Source organism: Triplophysa dalaica, chromosome 10 (assembly GCF_015846415.1).
Source record: "Triplophysa dalaica isolate WHDGS20190420 chromosome 10, ASM1584641v1, whole genome shotgun sequence".
Taxonomy (NCBI): Eukaryota; Metazoa; Chordata; class Actinopteri; order Cypriniformes; family Nemacheilidae; genus Triplophysa; species Triplophysa dalaica.
The window spans coordinates 2,300,027-2,321,852 of NC_079551.1; the positions used below are offsets into that span (position 1 = coordinate 2,300,027).

The following is a 21,826-nucleotide window of genomic DNA, read 5'->3' on the forward strand; positions in this document are numbered from 1 at the left end:
TGGGATGCCAGAACGTGTCCTTCCCCTGAGAGAGCAGGTCCTCTCTCAGGGGAATGGTTCAGGGGGAGTCGCTGTTCAGAGCATCAACTCTGAAGCCAAGTGCGGTTAGACAAGTGTGGTGTAACCAATACACTTGGTGCTCCTCTTCCCTGACCTTGCACAGTGTTTGTGCAAGGAGGCTCCTGGGGGGGGAAGGTGTGCTTCCGCCCATCCCGTGATCAGCTGTGCGCCAGGGCATCCGTGCCGAGGGGGGCCTCGGTCAGGGAGTACGAAGGCAGACAATGGGTGGTGTCATGGGAGGCAAAGAGGTCTATCTGTGCCTGTCCGAACAACACCCAAAATGAGCTGGACCGGGGGTGGAGTCGTCACTCTCCGCAAGGCGTATACTGACGAGAGAGCGTGTCGGCTGTCTGGTTCAGTCTGCCTGGGATGTGTGTGGCCCGCAGGGAGCGGATCACCTGCTAACTCCACAGGAGGAGGCGTCGGGCAAGTTGTGTTAGTTACCGTGAGCGTACACCACTCTAGGCAATTGCACAGCGCAGACGGGGGCCCGTCCAGCGCCCCGCGTCTGCGTGCCCGTTGCACACTGCACCCCACCCCTGCAGCGAGGCGTCCGTCGTCACCATGACGTGCCTCGTAACCTGCCCGAGGGGAACCCCCGCCCGGAGGAAGGTCATGGAAGACCAAGGGGTTAGGGTGCGTCGGCAGCAGGGCGTCATCACCATGCCCCTGCTGCCGGTGTGCCACGCTGTCCTCGAAACTTGACTCTGTGGCCAGTGTTGAAGCGGTCTCATGTGCATCAGCCCGAGGGGTATTAGCCCCGCGGAGGATGCCTTGTGTCCCAGGAGCCTCCAGTTCCAACACTGACTGGGCAAGTGCTGCGGACAGCTGTGCCGTCATGGTGACAGAGTTTGGTTCCATACCGAGAAAGAGGATGCTCTGCACTGGGGAGAGTTTGCTCTTTTCTCGGTTGACCTGAAATCCCAATCGATCTAGATGCCGGAGCACCAGGTCCCTCTGTGTACAGAACAGATCTCACGAGTGTTTGCCAGTCGTCGAGATAGTTCAGGGACAGACCGAAAGGCAGGACTTTGTACTGATATGTCCACCCCTCGAACTCAAACCATGGGAACGGGGCAGTGTCGAGGGGATCGAGACATTAGAGTAAGCGTCCTTCAGGTCGATTGCCACAAACCAATCCTGACACCTGATAGATGTCAGGATGCGCCTCTGCGTGAGCATCTGAACGGCAACTCGTGAAGGTGCTTGTTCAGGGTACGCAGACCTATGGCAACCCGCCGTCTTTCTCGGGAATGATGAAGTGCAGGTTGTGACCCACTGAACGTCTTGATTTTGGACGAACTCGATGCCTGTTTTGCCAGAAGTCTCTGGGAAACTGGATCGAGTAACCAAGCCGGACCACCCGCATTAGCCAGCGAGACAGTGTGGCCAAGGGGGCAGTCTGCTTCATCATTTCCACAGGGGGTGGTTCGTCGGCTGGCGGAGCTAACCATCTGTCAAGGGGGGTCCCCGGAGGGAAGGATGGCTCCGCCTTTTTACCTGCCTGGCGGGACAATGGTAGCACTGTCGGTTTGAGAGTGGTGACAACTGTCGTATGTGTACGACCTCACGCCTCGCCAGGGCGTGAGGTCGGTTCGCCGAGCACAGTCCAGTGGAGTGTGGGATCGGCTGCAAGTACACCCGGGGAGACCGAAAAACTCTGTGAGTAAGTGGGCGCCAGGCCCTGAAAAGGGCTTTGGTGACGAGGCAGGAGTCGTCACGTACCGACCGATCAGAGCCGTGGCTGTGAAGGTTCGGGCCCGATGTTGTTCTCCCTGGAGTCTTCCCGTCAGTGTCCCTTCTCGTGAGAAGTTTGCTGACGGGGTGGAGGTTTCCCCCCTCGACCTCTGCTTCCGGGGTGCCACCTGTGGGGGCACAGGAACCGGAATCGATGTCAAAGGGGTCCTGGGTTGCAGGGAAGCAGACGTCACGCGGGATCTCGGAGGCCTTCAGGCGGCCGAGTCGCGGTGAGAAAAATGTGGTTAATTGCCACTGTCTGCTTCACCGTCAAAAACTGCTGAGCGCAGTCCTCGACGGTCTTTACCAACAACCCACCCTGCGAGATGAGTGCATCAAGAAAGCGGACTTCCTTGGTATCACTCTTCTGCACAAGGTATAGCCGGGGGTGTCTCTCCTGGACCACTACCGTGGACATCGTCCGACCCAGGGCCCGTGCCGCCGCCTTAGTCGCCTTAGGAGATCCTGCATTATACCCAGGTCGGACTTACCCTCGTGGGGCTCTCTCAACGCCTTGGCCTGGCGGACCTGCAGGATGGCCATTGCGAAGAGAGAGGAGGCAGCCTGGTCCGCGGCATCGCAAGCCCTCGACACCAGTGATGCCGAAGTCTTACGTGCTTTGGACCGTAGGCGTGGCCGATTCCCCCCAGGTGGTAGCCGTCCGCGGCACAGGTGCACCGCGGGCTGACGTTCCACTCGGGGGATCTCGACGCAGTCCTTGGCTGCCCCATCATCGAGGGAAGTAAGGGAGGTGGAGCTGGTTTTCACTGGAGCGGTCCGAGAGTGGAGCGCTCCAAGTTTTACACAGCTCCTCATGCACCTCCGGAACCCCGGGTTAGCATGGATGACATTTCTGCTTCCTCCTAACTCGACCGCTGGGGGTGGAGCTCGGATTCGTCAGAGTCGGATGTCAGTCTCCCTCCGATGCTGCGAGCGACATTTCATCTACGTCACACATCGTTCCCGATGTGTGTGCGTGAGAATCCGGACGGTATGCCACCGCCGTTTGGGGAACATTCAGAAGAGCGAATCGGGGTGCGATCGGCCCGTGAGCACTTAGCTGGCGGGTTTACGTTCGCAGAGTTCCCCATATCACTAACGCTGCTAACGTGGGTGGTCATCGGGGCCGTAGCCACAGATGTCACCGCCCGGGTAGCAGACGAAATGGTGGCTGGTTCCCGTAGGAAGACAGCCACCCGTGACCGCAACTTCTGAATGACAATCTGCCCGCAGTGCGCGCAGATGTGTCAACGAACGCTGCTTCAGTGTGCTGGACGCCCACACACCTAATGCAGCGATCGTGTCAGTCCCCTGCCGCACCCAAGAGAACAGCGGGACATGTCGTTCTCGATGTGTGTGCGTGAGAATCCGGACGGTATGCCACCGCCGGTTGGGGAACGTTCAGAAAAGCGAATTGGGGTGCGATCGGCCCTTGAGCACTTAGCTGGCGGGTTTACGTTCGCAGAGTTCCCCATATCACTAACGCTGCTAACGTGGGTGGTCATCAGGGCCGTAGCTACAGATGTCACAGCCCTGGTAGCAGACGAAATGGTGGCTGGTTCCTGTAGGAAGACAGCCACCCGTGACCGCAACTTCTGAATGACAATCTACCCGCAGTGCGGGCAGATGTGTCAACGAACGCTGCTTCAGTGTGCTGGACGCCCACACACCTAATGCAGCGATCGTATCCATTCCTTTCCGCACCAAAGAGAACAGCCGCGCTGGAGAATGCTCAGTCAGTCCTGAAAAGGACTTTTAGATAAATCTCACACCCTCGGAACTGCCGAGACGCCCAGGGGAAGGTCGCTGCAGGTAGGGACGATCCGCTGCTACACGTCGTAGATCCGGCAGTAGAAGAAGACGAAGAATTCATTGAATTCGTTCAGTTCGTAGTCATGAGCGAAGGCTCTGAAGAACAAAAGGTAAATGAATGCTGCACGCCGGCTTCCTTTTATACCGGATATCCGGGGGCGGAGCCCGGCATGCAAATTTCATTCGCCAAATTTCATTGGCCTTTTCTATAGTAGTCAGAATTGATTGGTTCTCAAGGGCGAACCCCATCTGTCGTTCTCGACACAACGTCGAGAGACCGACAGAAAGGGAACTGATTTTAATCGCGCACACACATTTAAAATTCTGACATTTCTCAAGCAGTGTTTATATTGGACTTTATATCAAATTCATTACAGTTCTGGGTCATGTTTTTAGGTTCAGTTGATTTGATGTTAAATGAGTCATCTTCATTCTGAATGAGTTTAATCCAGCAGACTCACACTGTGTGTTACACACAACAGACCTCTTGAATCTGTTAATACAGAAGACATTTCATTCAGTTACACATGTGAAGTGCTGAACATGAACACATGATCTTTTGTGTGTAGATTTCTGAAGAGTTGTGCTGCAGAAGAAGCTTGTGATCATCTCTGTAAAGCTCTAGATGTGAATCCATTACTGCTGAAAGAACTCAATCTGAGTCACAATAAACTGGGAGATCTGGATGGAGAGAAACTCTCGGCTCTATTGATGGACTCTCACAGCAAAGTGACTAAAATCATGTGAGTATCATATACACGAGAACTTCATACAGTACAGACTGTCAGACAGGTGATGTTTATTGAGATGATGTTGTGTTATTGTGTTTAGATTGAATGATTGTGAGCTGACAGAGAATCAGTGTTCAGCTCTAGCTGCTGTTCTCTCCTGTAAAACCCTCGTGAAGGAGATGAATCTGAGCAACAGTCCACTGATGGATTCAGGACTCAAACACATCTGTGACCAACTCAAGAATCCTCAGTGTCAACTCCAGATACTCAAGTGAGTTCATCTATGACATCATCTACACAACAATGATCATATAAGACCGTTAACCTTGAAATTAAGTAATTTTAATTTTAGGAGTGAAGTTAATCTTTTTAAAATTGAAATTTATCCCCATGAGCATGATATGTTTTCCATCTAAAGAACAAAGAAAAAGAAAAAAATACACTATTTAAAAGTGATTGTTGTGTCCTTTAGTGTGTCCGAGTGCCGTATTGGAGAAGAAGGTTATAAATGTTTATGTTCAGCTGTGAGATCAAACCCTGAATCACATCTGATAGAGCTGGATCTCAGAGGAAATGATCCTGGAGAAACAGGAGTCAAACTCATCTATCAGTTAATAGAAGATCACAAGTGTAAACTCAACACTGTCAGGTGAGATGTGCTGAAATAATACACCAAAGATCTCCTTTCAGATGGCACACTTAGGTAAGGGGGTCATAACACCAGTGTAATACGGTTCAATATAAGGAAGTAGGCGGGAACCGGCGAACATTTAAATCACTTTAATAAAAATAATGAAACAAAAACACCTGAGTAAAATGCCATCAGCCACCTCACGGTTGGCTGCCGGCCACAAGAACATAAATACAGTTGTGTTCAAAATTTTTCAACCCCCAATGCTGTAAATGGTTTTACGTAATTTAGTGTACATTTGTAATTGTATTCAGAATGAAATCCTACAAGGACTTCTTAAAGAACCATATGCAACTAAAATAACATCAATAATACAGTAGTAAATGTTTCTTTTGTGAATTCTTCATTGACATAATTATTCAACCCCTTAAAGACTACCACAAGAACAGAGGTTTAATGAAGTGTTTTCAATCAGGTATTGAAAACACCTGTGGATATTCATGGAGCATGAATAAAGCCTAATAAGCACCAATTAGGCAGCTTTAAAATGACTGTGATACTCAGCTCCTTCTAGACATTTACTGGTGTGGTTACAAACATGGTGAGGTCAAGAGAATGGTCCAGGAAGACAAGAGAACAGGTGATTACTCTTCACAGGAAGGGCAATGGCTATAAGAAGATCGCAAAGATGTTAAACATACCAAGAGACACCATAGGAAGCATCATTCGCAAATTCAAGGCAAAGGGCACTGTTGAAACGCTACCTGGTCGTGGCAGAAAGAAGATGCTGACTTCGACTGCTGTGCGCTACCTGAAGCGTAGAGTGGAGAAAAGTCCCCGTGTGACTGCTGAGGAACTGAGAAAAGATTTGTCAGATGTGGGTACTGAAGTTTCTGCTCAGACAATACGGCGCACCCTGCGTAATGAAGGCCTCCATGCCAGAACTCCCAGGCGCACCCCCTTGCTGTCCCCAAAGAATAAGAAGAGTCGACTGCAGTATGCCAAAAGTCATGTGGACAAACCACAGAAGTTTTGGGATAGTGTTCTGTGGACTGATGAAACAAAATTAGAACTGTTTGGGCCCATGGATCAACGCTATGTTTGGAGGAGGAAGAACAAGGCCTACGAAGAAAAGAAGACACCTTGCCTACTGTGAAGCATGGCGGGGGGTCAATCATGCTTTGGGGCTGTTTTGCTTCTGCAGGTACTGGGAAGGTTCAGCGTGTGCAAGGTACCATGAATTCTCTTCAGTACCAGGAGATATTGGATGACAATGTGATGCAGTCCGTCACAAACCTGAGGCTTGGAAGACGTTGGACCTTTCAACAGGACAATGATCCCAAGCATACCTCCAAGTCCACTAGAGCATAGTTGCAGATTAAAAGCTGGAACATTTTGAAGTGGCCATCACAACCACCAGACTTAAATCCGATTGAGAACCTCTGGTGGGACTTAAAGAAAGCAGTTGCAGTGTGCAAGCCTAAGAATGTGACTGAACTGGAGGCTTTTGCCCATGATGAATGGTCGAAGATACTGTAGATCGCTGCAAGACACTTGTGTCAAGCTATGCTTCACGTTTAAAAGCTGTCATAACTGTAAAAGGATGTTGTACTAAGTACTAAGATTGAATGTCACTTGGGGGTTGAATAAAACTGATAATGATGTGAGCTCAGAAAAGACATTTGTGGTTATTTCATTATAAATGTTATGTTATATTTATTGACCTACACGTGCCTCTTTGATTGAATTGTAAGCAGGATGACTGAATGATCATAATCAATGTCAAACCGACCAAAACAATCAATTTCAGTGGGGGTTGAATAATTTTGAACACAACTGTATAAACATAACACATGTCCAGGCTCGGTTCTCTCTCGCCGGCAGTCTTGACGATTAGTCCTTTTATGCTCCCGTACTCCTCCGTGAGATATGCCCCGCGTCAGGGCTCTCATCACGCCTTCCTCACCACATACCCCCATTTCCCCTAACGGACCGGGGTTAACCACCGAGATGCCCCCTCAGCAGCGAGGGGTCTCAGACAGCATGTCTCTCCTTCCTCCCGGGTTTCCGCACCAATGTAATATGATTCAATAAAAGGAAGGAAGGAGGCGGGAACCGGCAAACATTTAATCAAATTAACAACAGAGTAAAAGACAGCCGGCAGCCCTTCACGGACAACTGCCGGTGAATAACAAACCACAACTTAAACCCAGGCCTGGTCCTCTCCCTTCGATGGTCCGGTCGCTCGTTCTCTTATGCTCCCGATCTCCTCCCTGATACGAGACCAGTGCGCGCACAGCTGAAGCGCATTAACACTCACTCACCGACCTCGACTCACGGTCTCGTCCCACCTACTCCATTACAACCAGTTTTAAATCTGGTTTCCTGTGATTTCCTTGTGCAATTGTGATATTTTAAAAGTGACTTTTTTAGTTAATTTTAGTCTTTGCTTACATATAAAAAGATTTTATTGCACATTATGTGAGGTCTGAACATTTTGTTGCTCGTTTCATCCATTTATTGTGATATATTTCATTAAATGCAAGACAGTATAGAGCTCCTAAAATCAAACTCAAAGATGTGATGCAAAGTTCAAATATTATTCATCTACAGTCCCATGAATTTTCTGATTCAATCTTTAACATGTTGTAGTTAAAACAAATTAACAAAAAGTCACATTTAATATAATCTTAAATTGGAATACTGTTATAATATTGAAGTTTTGCACAATTTGATAAAACCTCTCAGATAAACGGCTCAATACTGGTTGCAGAACACAATTTAAATGAAATGTTACTTGCAGTTCCCTTTCTGTCGGTCTCTCGACGTTGTGTCGAGAATGACAGATGGGGTTCGCTCCTTAGAACCTATCAACTCTGACCAGTGGTGTAAAGTATTGGAGTAAATGTACTTGGTTATTGTACTTAAGTATCCTCTTGGCTCCTTTGTACTTGTACTGAGTGTTAAAGATATTAGCAACTTTTACTCTCTACTTGACTACATTTTTGAACATATATATGTACTCTTTACTCCACTACATTTGTAATGACTACTGCAATGACACATTACATTTTGACTGGCACCTATCATTCTTTTGCGGTAGTTTATTTTTGAAACAGAAAGATCAATATCGCCATTTACAGTGCATTGAGGTACTATATCTTGTGGGTTTGCTCGTACTTAAAACTTGTCAACATGTCGCCTTTATGTGAATACGAGTGCATTATCAATTATTAATGGATTAGGGTTATCAATGTCAATCGCTGGCGGTTTGTATGTGAAATGAGGACATGACAGCAGCTGATGATAAGGCCAAAACCAGCATGTCCAGTTCAAAAAGGTCGCGTTTGGTCTGAACACACAGTAAGGGGTCAAACTTCATTTTATTTCTAATTTTAAGGTATTAAACTTCGTTAATATATGATAATCTTGTGACTACAAATAATAATTATTGGAATGCTGATATACAATTCTTGTTTTCTTCAGGTTCTTGAAAAGTGATGCTGCAGTTGAAGCCTTTGAGTATCTGAAGAACATTCTTCATATAAATCCTTTACTCCAGAGAGAAGTGAATCTGAGTGATCATAAACTAGACGAGTCAAGAGTGAATCAGATCTGTGATCTACTGAAGGACAAACACTGTCGCATCAACACACTTATGTGAGAATTTAATCTTAAAGTATCATAAATTATTTGATATTACATTTGAATTGGTTGAGATGGTTTGTAAGGGTTAAATTTGGTTTGTTTGGATGTTTGGAAATAGACATTGTTTCAAGGAAGATTTAAAAGGAAAAATACAGAAAGAAAAATGAGGTATAATTAATATATTTATGTAGGACATTTAGTCAGTTAATATGATAGGTAACTGGCGTCATGTCTAACTTCCTAATACATACAGAGCTTGCAGTAATACCATGAATTTGACCTTAGCATGACAAGCTGAAAACTCAAAACTCCAATGTATAAATGATGTTAAAGCAGAATCAGCAGTGAGGGCCAGTTCTCCTCTGACACGTTATAGCTGCACTCCAAAACCTGTTTCATTGAGAAGGAAAGATCACAGTAATGATGGATCACTTTATATAATGTTTTAAAAGAAGAGAAGCACATCATGTGATCACACTGTTGAAATAGAGAACATGAGATGAGCAGTTTAACTGTGAGGTTTTTATATTTGTGTTGTAGTGAATCATGTTTGTAAAGTCAGTTGAAACAATCTCTGAATACACCCATGATGAATGATGTTTGTTTTGTGTAATGTTTCAGACTGAGAGATTGTGGTCTAACAGAAGAAAGTTGTTCAGCTTTAGCTTCAGTTTTATCATCAAACATCAGTATGAAAGAGCTCGACATGAGCAACAATCATCTACAGGATTCAGGAGTGAAGAAACTTCAGACGGAATTAGCAAATATACACTGTCAGCTCCAGAAACTCAGGTAACTGGATTAATTCTTGACAGGCCCCCTCTTTTCCTCATTTAGCTTCCTGCCAGTGGCTGTGTCTCGTTCCATAAGGCTGTCCCTCCGGAGGACTCATTCGAAGGCTACTACGTCATCAAAGTTGTCTCGTTTCATAAAAGCAGATAGGACACTCCGTATGCACCCTTCTAATGCAAACTACTCTCATGGGAATTCGGGGGGGACATGAGTTTTATCGTTGCTAGAGATAACCCACAATTCTTTTGCTTCGGCCAACATCTGATATTTGAATAAATGGCAGCAGGTGCACATTCAATCAAATATGTGGCGTTTAAATGTTAACAGTTTAAAATTTGTGTCATGTTTTTTTAAGCCAGTCCCGCTGTTTTTTAAGGCATGTCCCGCTGTTCTCTTGGGTGCGGCACTGAGATGTTGCTCGCAGCATCGGAGGGAGGCTAGCATCCGACTCTGACGAATCCAAGCTCCACCCCCAGCGGTCGAGTTAGGAGGAAGCAGAAGTGATGTCATTCATGCTAACCCGGGGATATGTGTTTCCTGAGGTCGGAGCGCGGTGCAAACCGCGCCCACCCCGGGTACCATTTTTTTCCCGGAGCTGCATGAGGAGCTGTGTAACACTTGGAGCGCTCCACTCACGGATCGCTCCAGTGAAAACCAGCTCCGCCTCCCTTACTTCCCTCACTGGTGGGGCAGCCAAGGATTGCGTCGAGATCTCCCGGGTGGAACGTCCGCCCGCGGTGCACCTGTGCCGCGGACGGCTACCACCTGGGGGGAATCGGCCACCCCTACGGTCCAAAGCACGTAGGACTTAGGCATCACTGATGTCGAAAGCTTGCGATGCTGTGTGCCAGGCTGCCTCCTCTCTACGCCATGGCCATCCTGCAGGTCCGCCAGGTCAGGGCGTTGAGAAGGCTCCACGAGGGTAAGGCCGACCCGGGTATAATGCAGGATCTCCGTGCCGCCGCTGACAGCGCTCTACGGGCAACTAAGGCGGCGGCACGGGCCCTGGGTCGGACGATGTCCACGGTAGTGGTCCAGGAGAGACACCCCCGGCTATACCTTGTGCAGAAGAGTGACACCAAGGAAGTCCGCTTTCTTGATGCACTCATCTCGCAGGGTGGGTTGTTGGTAACACCATCGAGGACTGCGCTCAGCAGTTTTTTGACAGCGAAGCAGACAGTGGCAATTAACCAAATTTTTTTCACGCCGCGACTCGGCCGCCTACAGGCCTCCGAGATCTCACGTGACGTATGCTTCCCTGCAACCCAGGACCCTTTCGACATCGGCTCCGGTTCCTGTGCCCCCACAGGCGGCACCCCGGAAGCAGAGGTCGAGGAGGAAACCTCCACCCCGTCAGCAACCTCCACGCGAGAAGGGACACTGACGGGAAGACCCCAGGGAGAACAACATCGGGCCCGAACCTTCACAGCCACGGCTCTGATCGGTCGGTACGGGACGACTCCTGCCTCGTCACCAAAGCCGGGCCCTTTTTAGGGCTTGGCGCCCACTTACTCACTGAGTTTTCTGTTCTCCCCGGGTTTACTTGCAGCCGATCGCACACTCCACTGGACTGTGCTCGGCGAACCGACCTCACACCCTGGCGAGGCCTGAGGTCGTACACATACGACAGCTGTCACCACTCTCAAACCGACAGTGCGTGCCGTTGTCCCGCCAGGCAGGTAAGTAGGCAGAGCAAACCTTCCCTCCGGGGACTCCCCAAGACATGGTTAGCTCCGCCAGCCGACGAACCACCCCCCGTGGGAATGATGAAGCAGACCGTCCCCTTGGTCACCCTGTCACAGTCCCTGGGAGCTCGAGAGCTGCCCACACTGTCTCGCTGGCTAATGAGGGCGGTCCGTCTTGGTTACTCGATCCAGTTCGCCAGAGACTCTCCCAAGTTTCGGGGCATCATCTCTCCCTCTGTCAGAGGCAGGGACGCCTCCGTACATCGGGTAGAGGTCACCACCCTTCTGGCAAAACAGGCATCGAGTTCGTCCCTCAAAACCAAGATGTTCAGTGGGTCACGACCCGCACTTCATCGTTCCCAAGAAAGACGGCGGGTTGCCCCCAAAGGCTGCGTACCCTGAACAGAGCACCTTCACAAGTTGCCATTCAGGGTGCTCACACAGAGGCGCGTCCTGACATCTATCAGGTGTCAGGATTGGTTCGTGGCAATCGACCTGAAGGACGCTTACTTTCATGTCTCGATCCTCCTCGACACCGGCCGTTCCCACGGTTCGCGTGCGAGAGGCGGGTATATCAGTACAGAGTCCTCCCTTTCGGTCTGTCCCTGACCGCCCTTTCTCCCTGAGGGGAGGAAGGCGAGCGGGTACTAAACTATCTCAGCGACTGGCCTATCTTGGCACACTCGCGAGATCTGTTATGTACACAAAGGGACCTGGTGCTCCGCACCTAGGTCGATTGGGACTCCAGGTCAACCAAGAGAGGGGCAAGCTCTCCCCAGTGCAGAGCATCCTCTTTCTCGGTATGGAACTCAACTCTGTCACCATGTCGGCGCACCTGTCCGCAGTTGTGCCCAACCAGAGTTGAACTGTCTGAAATGAACATTTTAGGCAGACAGCGGTCCCCCTGAAACAATTCAGAGGCTCCTGGGACACATGGCGTCCTCGCGGGTTCATACCCCTCGAGTTGATGCACATGAGACCGCTCCAACACTGGTTTCAGAGTCGAGTTCCGAGGAGAGCGTGGCACACCGGCTGCAGGCGCATGGTGATGCCGCCCTGCTGCCGACGCACCATAACCCCTAGTCTTTATGACTTTTTCGACGGACTCAGGTCCCTCTGAGCAGGTTATGAGACAGGTCGTGGTGACGACTGAAGTCTCCCTGCAGGGTTGCGGTGTAGTGTGCAACGGGCACGCAGGTAGGGTGTTGGACGAACCCCCGCCTGCGCTGGCATATCAATTGCCAAGAGTTGTGGGCTATGCTACTTGCACTGAGCAGGCTACGGCCTCTCGTGCGAGACATGCACGTGCTGTTCCGAGGACAGCACTATAGCTGTAGCGAATACAGATCGTCAGGGTGGCGTTCGCTCACAGCAGCTAAACACAACTTGCTCGACGCCTCCTCCGGTGGAGTCAACAGGTGACTCGTTCCCTGCAGGCCACACACCCCGGGCAAACTGAACTAGACAGCCGACGTGCTTTCTCGCCAGTTTATGCCTCGTGGAGAGTGGCGACTCCACCCCCGTGCAGTCCAGCTCATTTGGAGGCTGTTCGGGTAGGCCCAGGTAAAACCTGTTCACCTCCCGTAACACCACCATTTGCCCGCTTGATAGTCCCTGCCCTCGGCACGGATATCCTTGCGCACAGCTGGCCGCGGGATGGGCGGAAGCACACCTTCCCCCCCCCAGGAGCCTTCTTGTACAGACTCTGTGCAAGGTCAGGGAGCAGGAGCACCAAGTGTTATTGGTTACACCACACCGGTCTAACCGCACTTGGCCTCAGAGCCGATGCTCTGGACAGCGACTCCCCCTGAACCATTCCCCTGAGAGAGGACCTGCTCTCTCAGGGGAAGGACACGTTCTGGCATCCCAGATCAGACCTCTGGAACACCCATGTCTGGTCTCTAGATGGGACGAGAAGATCCTAAGATGGCTACTCCCCCTATACGGCTGAGACCATCACCCAGGCTAGGGCCCCATCTACTAGGCGGTTACACGCCTCTAGACGGTGCCTCTTCTCGTCCTGGTGTCTTTCTCAACGAGAAAGACCCACTGAGGTGCTTGATCAGGATTGTGTTCCCCTTGTCACGAGACTGGAGACTAACATCTCCCTTCCACACTGAAAGTATATGTAGTTGCTATTGCCACTCATCACGACTCAGTCGGTGGAAAGTTTCTAGGGCAACACGACCTGGTCACCAGGTTCCTAAGCAGCGATAGGGCGGAATCCGCCTCATCTCCGCTCCATACCCTCTTGGGACCCTAAGTGGTCCTGGGGAGCCTCAGGGCCCCCCAAAGAGCCCCTCGGAGGTTCCGATCTTCCTCATAGAGTAAGACGGCCCTCCTGACGGCGCTCACTTCCTTCAAGAGGGTAGGGGACCACCGAGCATCCTCCGTGTCCCCGGATTGCCTTAAACTCGGCCCTGGAGCCGTCTTTTCGTGTCTTTTTATACGTTTTCCCAGCATTACTTCATTCCCCGTTAGATTGAAGAATAATTTCTATAAGTGTATCATGGGGATTTTCAAAGTGAACTTATTTTATTTGTTGAGGATTCTCAATGTGAATGAGAAATCCTGTAGAATTCAACTTATCAGATAATGATTTTGATGCATAAGGCCAAAGGCATTTTAAAAAGAAAGCCTGCAACATTTAAAAAAAGCGCAACGGCTAATGCTAACGCTCTGGCTTCAGCAGAATGAAGTAAAGGAAATGATAAATAGAGAATAAAGGTCAACCGATGACAAAAAATGGAATGAAAGTAATTCAGTCCATGAGTGTTTGCACTAGTTCTCACTAGATCTCTCTCTCAGGACAATGAACACTCAAGCTCATTACAAGAGAAGATGAAGTGATGATAGAGACTTCATCTAGATTCAACAGACATTCACTGAAACTGAGACATTTGCTTGTGTACTTGTGTCAATTAATCTTAAATCCTAACTTTACATGTTCATGGTGTGATCCAGTGAAAGTAAAAGAATCTCTCTTCTTCACGCTGTCATTCCCTCTCTCTCACTTTGTCTCAATGCAGGTTAAGAGCGTGTGGTTTGACAGATGAAGGTCTTGTTGCTCTGACTTCAGCTCTGAATTCAAACCCGTCACACTTGAGAAAACTGGATCTGAGTGTAAATCCACTAAGAGACTCAGGAGTTGAACATCTCTGTGCTCTTCTGAGTAATTCACAATTCAGACTGAAAACACTCAAGTAAGTGACACACAATATATTCTCTACACTAGGGTTATCACTGTACTATAAACATGTCTTATGATAATATACCTGAAGTAGCTAGCTGAAGTATCTCGATACCAAGTAGTATCAGGATGCTGTGCCATGTTCATAATTCAAATCTATACAAAAAACACAGATTTAGATTAAACATTTTGTATTTACTATAGCAAACTATATTATACTTTCCGCAAGAAGATGTTGTTGTGTTAACTGTAGCAATTGGATTAAATAACTACAGTACTACGATTCTACCGTTTCAAAAATAGAGGTGGATAGCGGTTATTTTAAAGCTTTAGCATCACTATGCTAGTGTAGCACCTGTATACTGTGCAACCCCACTCTACACTTAAGACAGTGATCATAGAGCTTTACTCTTTTGATCTTGATGTGTTAAACAGTAAATATGTTTTATTTTATACCTTACCATCTGTCATTAAGATCAAAGATCATAAACAGTCTTGAACGGCATAGCTGGTACAGATCGTCTGGCTGGAGACTCGATCAGATACAAAAACATGACAGAAGAATTATGAGTTTGTGTGTCTCTGCAGGACTTGAGATTAATAGTGTTTTTGTGCCCCAAGTAAATCTTGCGACAAAGTGTATACTTGTAATAAAGACTTCTAGAAACAACAAATAGCTTTTTAGAAAAATATAGCTTGCAGGATGACGAACCGTGAAAAAGCTGAACCAGAGTCATCAGTTAAATTAAAGATGTGACTAGTTTTCCTCTCTCTCACTCTGTCTCTCTTCAGTCTGTCTGAATGCAGTATTACAATGAAACAGCTTGAGAAGATGATTTCAGCTCTGTGTTCAAACCCGTCACATCTGAGAGAACTGAACCTCAGTGGAAATGAAATAAAGGACACGGGAGTGAAGCTCTTGTGTCGACTACTTGAACATTCACAATGTAAACTGGAGGAACTGAGGTGAGTCATTAAAATAAAAACACACTTTTCATTGAAGCTTTTTGATGTAAAAATGATCAACAGATGTACAAGAGAAGATTTGGTCTAGAAAAAGCAGAATTCACTTTGTATGAGATGAGTTTGTATTCGTTTTTTAAAGGAGATCAAATAATCTCTTTGTCTGTTTGTTTGTCTCCTTTTAGCCTAAACAAGTGTAAAATTACAGATGTAACTGCTTTAACTAATACTTTGGCTCAGACACAAGCATTAAGGTTCTTAAAGGAGCTTGATCTGAGCTACAATAAAATAAAGAATCAGGAGCAGCTTCATGGAGTGCTAAAGGACTCAGGCTGTGAACTGAGGTGAGTAAAGATGGATGGTACTTAAATTGCACAATCAAGTTTGGCAATGCACTTTCAGTTCTGTTACCAAGCAACCAACACTACGCGAGCTGCTGCTGATGACGTTAAATGGAGGGTTGCATTTCCTGTGCCAACTGTAATATTATATTGCGCGGCATTCTGTAATTACTAAGTGTTTTATCATCAAAATGCAACACATCTTCAGGGTCCTCAAAGAGTTTTTCTACCATTAAACATCTCCGTTCTTCATTTTCAATGAATAATAAATGCAATGCCCTTGTTGGACGGTGGAATGGAGTGGTTTTCCTGTTTGTTTTTAAATAATTTTTAAGTTAGGAGAGCCGTGGGGTTGTCCTAAGGTTAAGATCGTTTTATAAAAAGTTGTCAAGTTAAGACGCCACTGTAATACTCTTTCATATCTGTAGTTAAGATACGATTATGCACTTAGGAAATGCTGTTCTTTAATAGCTTTTGTCCTAAATGAGGTCCAAACTGAAATTACCATGGTAACCGAACAGATAGTATAACTGTACAGTATATCATCACTGTCTTCCTCAATGCAATCATAACATATGTACTTGACCACAAAACTATTTTATAAATGCAGAGTTAAACTGTTACTGGTTGAGGATATTCTCTTAACTATTAAACTGGTTATTGGTGAATATCAATCTGGTCCTTCTGTTGTAATATTTTCTTCCATTCTGTTTCCTCTCACAGGCTAGAGCAGCGGTTCTCAATCTTTTTTTGGCCAGAGCTTTTCGATCCAATTTCAGGAAACGCAATTTATTTAGTCTTAGCATTTTTTATGTTTTTAACTGTATGTATTATGATTAAAGTTTTTATGAAATAAAAATGTATAAAATGCATGTCAAATAACAGATTTGATTGGCCAGTTGGAATATTACCATTCTTTCCAATAAATCAAAAACATGTGAAGCAGAATGTTCATGTCATAATACTTATTGTTTTATTTTATGTATTTATTTTTTATATTTAAAAAGTAAACAGTGGCACTATAGATTTGAATTAAAAGTGTTGGTACAAACCCAATACCCAGTAAATGTGGGGAAGATGTAATATGTTCCTCCAGCAGCAGGGTGGGAGCTGTGGTTAATATTTTGTTTGTGCCCTCTTTCCATCTGTGGAGCAGTTGTTGGCAGGGTTACCAGGGTCACGGTTTTCTGCACAATTGGGCTGTTTTGAAAATGCAGCTGCGGGAAAAATTATGGTGCCGCGGGTTGCGGGTTTTTGGGCTAGTTTCATAATGTATTGCGGTCGCCAAAATGTTAATTTATATTTGAAGGATAAATGTTAATCGATGATTTTCTTAATGTAAAAAGAAAACATGCGCTGCTATGTAATGTTATCTAGTGCTTTTTCAAATAAATGTTTTTAAATGTTCTCTGCTGGTGTTGTTTTGTACCCTTTCCAGCTTATAAATTCTTGAAGTCGTAAAGGAGCCTTATTAAAAATATCCTTTGCCATCAATCGACGGTTCATTCCTAATTCATTCAGATTTGAAGTATCTCAGAACTATCTGAGTAAAGACTCGCTGAGGCCAGATACTCGTGACATTTACTGCTAAAATATACTGTACACTAAATGAATACCATGAAACGTTTAGAGTTTAGAGATGATGTTCACTGGTATTTTTTTAAAGCGGCATGAAAAGGCTCAGCTCTTAGTGCCTTAAACCACTGTCGCACACACAAAGACACACAAACACACTTATTTACCAAAGTCCTTTAAATCTGTATGCATAAGAAAATACATAAAAAATACATAAAAATACATATAGCTGTCATCACTAGGAATCTCAGGCTCTACTCTTCGCTGGTTCAAATCCTACCTCTCCGACAGATCCTTCAGGGTGTCATGGAGGGGCTCACTATCCACTGCTCACCACATGATCACTGGAGTCCCTCAGGGGTCGGTGCTTGAACCGCTGCTTTTCTCGATCTACACGATATCCTTGGGACCCATCATACGGGCACATGTCTTCTCGTGTCACTGTCATGCTGACGACACCCAGATCTAGATCTCATTTCATTCAGACCTGCCAAGAAGACATCTCAGCTTGGATGAAAGAGCATCACCTCCAGCTGAACCCTGCCAAGACAGAACTACTTGTGTTTCGGACACACCCTATGGTGCAACACGATCTCACCATCCATCATGGTGTAAGGCAGCTGGAAATGTTCTAAGAATTAAGGTTGTTTTTGATGCTAGGATACAAGACAATCAAACCCCATTTGTTGCTAGATTCTGAGGAATGATATCCTGCCCTCCCCTAAGGGGTTGTTGATGCCCAAGAATTGAACCCCCTCTTCTTATCACACCTCTCCCCTTCATCTCTTCAGGGCCTGATCACTAGGAAAATGCTTACGCTTTATTCTGTGTATATCATTTATTGTCATAGTATGAAGTTTTGATGATTCATGTTTGTATTGTTTTAAAGGTCATGGTGCGATGGGTAAAAAGGTCTAGTTTTTTAAAGTCTAACAGATAGTATATTAAAACTGCTTAATTCTAACCCATCACCTGCACTCCTCAAAGAGGTGTGACTTTCTCAGGGAATCCTGTTTATATGTAGATTGTGATCTCCTTTGATGTTCTCTTCAGTGAAGAGAAAACAAACAAATCAAGTTTCTCGCTGACCATTGGCTTTGTTACATCTGGGTATATAAGGTGAATTGGCAAAAGACTGGAGGAAGGCTTCTGTAACCAGAACTTCCCACATTGCAGCTGTGTGTCTTGATTTGGAAGCATCTGTAAACAGAACTTCCCACACTGCAAATGTGTGTCTCAATTTTAGCAGGTATGATAAACTTTGTGGTTTTATTTTATTCTTATACTAAGTTAATAATCTTTGCTTAGTACATTAGGAATTTCTTTGTATACACATTTTATGATTTTAATTAATGTTGTGCCTGCCTGGTTTAATAAATTGTTATTGTTGATATTATCTCAATTCTTCAAAGTTTGTTATTACAAGTAGATTGAAAGGAACCTGTTCTGTTACCGCAAAATCGATGTGTCAGGATAGGTAGGGCTAGTTTATACTAGATTTTTTAAAGGAGCATTGCTAAAGCTCACATGATTTCCACCTATCATCTGGCCTAGCAAGTTGCATGATCGTGACTAAAATAATTATTGTTATGTTTCTGAGCAAGCATATCGCGGCCAAACTTAATGATATTAGTTTACCCGGCAACCTCTGACTAGAGATCGGAACTGACCGTTTTGTGTCCGTGAGATCCATGAGCCCGGCCGGCGTGAGACTCTGAGCGACTGCAGGTCCCAATCGAAAGAATAACTCTAATATTAAATATTAAAATATGAAGATTTATAGATAAATTAACACTTATCAACAGATACATTTGAAATGACATATAAGTTATTTTATATTATATTGAAATTGGAGTCAGATCGGTTTTTACCACAGAGTCATTTAAATTGAACTAAATTGTAACAGTTCTTGAATAACTTCATGTAGAAATCGCTGAGGAGAAGCAGAACACGAGATCCCTTCAACCATACCATTGGATTCCGTCGTTGGGCCTTTGGGTGGTCCTTTACAATGGCAATACTTCAATCACTCCTTCCAGAACAGCCAGGAACCTCGGAGTCATATTTGATGAACAGTTGTCCTTCAATGATCACATTGCCAAGACGTCTTGCCAAGACGGCCGTGCCGATATGCCTTATTCAACATTAGAAGGGTTAAACCCTATCTCTCTGAGCATGCTGCACAACTCCTTGTCCAGGCCCTGGTGATCTCAAGGTTGGACTACTGCAATGCTCTCCTTGCTGGTCTTCCTGCAAAGGCTATCAAACCTCTCCAGCTGGTCCAGAACGCAGCAGCACGCCTCGTCTTCCAACAGCCCAAAAGGGCTCACGTGACTCCCCTTTTCATCTCCCTCCACTGGCTACCAGTTGAAGCCCGCATCAGACTCAAGTCACTAATGCTTGCCTACAGGACTATCACTGGATCTGCACCGGCTTACTTTCACACCCTTACACTTTCACATCAAGATTCCTGCATTCAGCAAACCAGCGGCGTCTTTTATTGTCTTCCCATAAGAGCAGCAAATCCCTTTCCCGTTCAATCTCTTTTACAACTCATTCCTGGTGGAACATTCTTCCTAACTCTGTCCGGTCAACCACATCTCTCACAACATTAAAAAAAAAACGACTTAAAACCCCAACTCTATTATCGCTCCTGTATGACTCATCGCTTATTGCTCCCTGAACTCTTTGTAAGTCAATTTAAATAAAATAAGTCTGCTATATGACTAAATGTAAATGTAAAAGCAAGTGGAACAACACAACAACTATCAAAACCAAAGAAAAAGCAGATATTTTATAATGTATATTATGAAGTTTCGCAATGTGTTCCTTATTCCCTGCACACTGAGAGCATACACATTTACCATTTAGGCTAATTATATTGTAACATTTTAGTTAATTAACAGGCTAAATCAATATAAATGCAAATTAATCAAATATTGCATGAGCTGGTATTGAATGAAATACTTCAGGGTTCTTGATAAATAAGTCTCTCCATGTACCAACAATTTCGCTGTCTGACTATAAAAATGGATGGAACAACTTTTCAGTTGTTGTTTGATTTTAAAAATCAGATCTCTTACCTGATGGATTATCAAAAAGCAAAAAGTATGTACTTTTGAGAAAGGAACAGAACTTCATGATCAAAGGTGAGTGGGGCATGGTGATATGTTCCTAAGTAGAGCTTGGTTGGGTGAGAGTTCAGGACTGTTAAGATAATTTAATTAACACAACTTGAACACAATGGGTTTTAGATGAAAATGTGTAGTACATAAGAGGACGAGGAGAAGGAGACTTGGAAAAAGTGGTGTGCTGCAGAGAGGAGGCAAAAAAAGGTGATGACTAATGATATTAGAAATTGGGTAAGTAGAAATAAGCATTTACTGTTTTGTGTGTACATACATTCTAGCAATATATAGCAAACAGAATGACTCTGTTGAGGTCAAGCAATGCCTGTCATACAAAGCAAGCAGATTATACCACTATTGAGGTAAGATTATTAACATGAGGGTGGGAACATTTCTGACTTGGACTTTTTAGTAACGCGTGGGTGAATTTGATTCTAACAAATAAGGTTCTTTTACGCATTTTTTGGGGGTCAAAAAGCACTCGGACATAAAAAATGTTGGATGGTGTTCAAGCTAAACCTGAGTGACCACAGAGACAATATTTCCCCGGTTTGGTTTTGTTTATATTAAATTCAGCGCAGTTCAACTTCACATTTTTGTATGTAACGTATTTCACAAACTAGCTCCCGTTTAAAAAGTGATGTTTTTTCATGCATATGATGGATAATATTCCAAGTTAGATATAAATAAGTGCAACCTCGTGGTCATCAGTGTTAGCCAAGCTAGTTAGCATTGCTTCATATTTTTGTTCTTCATTAAGGCTTTTTGTAAAAGCAGCGCAACTTAATCGACACAAAACATTACTTTTGTATGTTCAGTTTTAACTAGTGTATGTTTACAAATCGATCTTTTTTCATGCAAGTGTTGGACAATATTTCAAGTTATATATAAAAAAAAATGCAACCACATGCTCCTCAACGTGGTGTTAGCAAAGCTAGTTAGTTACTTCATTTATTTTAACACTAAGTCTGCTCTTCCATGTCATGATTGATAACATTACAAGATGTTTATAAAATAACATAACAGATCATAAGTTTTAAATACAGTTTGCCTTGTGTTTACCTTGTGTTTAACTGATACATTTTTGATATTGGAACACAATTAATATTAAACAGCAGATCAAATTATTTCAATATTTAATTTACAGATTTTTATGCAGATAATTGAGGAAGTCGGGTTCATGCAAATAAATAAAGAGAAACGTGTTTGTTAAAAGTTGATGAAGAATATTAGACAGCTTAAATTTGTTTTCATATTTTCTAGTTTCATATCCAGTCTTCTGCTGATGAGGAATCATTTCAGCACGTGCCACTTAATCCTCACTAAAGAAACTGAAGCTAGTAGATGTCTGTAAGATGTATGATGTAAAATGGATGTACAACAGCTCTTTCTAAGATGTTTAGCAGATGTTTTCTAGATCTCCAGATCTTTAGCAGACATCTTACATATGTACCTGCGTTTGCAGTTCTACCAACAAATAAATATTACCCAAATTTCGTCTTCTCTCCATGTCCTTTTAGTGAACTGTCTGAA

At 45.0% G+C, this 21,826-nt stretch overlaps 2 protein-coding genes across 2 annotated transcripts in view; both read left to right on the forward strand.

Moving 5' to 3' along the window:
- LOC130429845 (ribonuclease inhibitor-like) overlaps positions 1 to 8,635 on the forward strand; it is a 22,920-nt gene extending 14,285 nt beyond the window's left edge. The window contains exons 5-8 of the mRNA XM_056758671.1: positions 4,179 to 4,352; positions 4,441 to 4,611; positions 4,813 to 4,989; positions 8,458 to 8,635. Of these exons, the coding sequence (XP_056614649.1) occupies positions 4,179 to 4,352; positions 4,441 to 4,611; positions 4,813 to 4,989; positions 8,458 to 8,635 (700 nt within the window). The remainder of the gene's footprint in view (positions 1 to 4,178; positions 4,353 to 4,440; positions 4,612 to 4,812; positions 4,990 to 8,457) is intronic.
- On the forward strand, positions 8,406 to 16,997 carry LOC130429792 (ribonuclease inhibitor-like). Its single transcript, XM_056758581.1, has 6 exons — positions 8,406 to 8,631; positions 9,241 to 9,411; positions 14,126 to 14,299; positions 15,079 to 15,252; positions 15,435 to 15,593; positions 16,314 to 16,997. Exons 2-6 carry the CDS (start codon positions 9,311 to 9,313, stop codon positions 16,444 to 16,446), a joined length of 741 nt encoding a protein of 246 aa, XP_056614559.1. The 5' UTR covers positions 8,406 to 8,631; positions 9,241 to 9,310; the 3' UTR covers positions 16,447 to 16,997.
- The last annotated feature ends 4,829 nt before the right edge of the window (positions 16,998 to 21,826 follow it).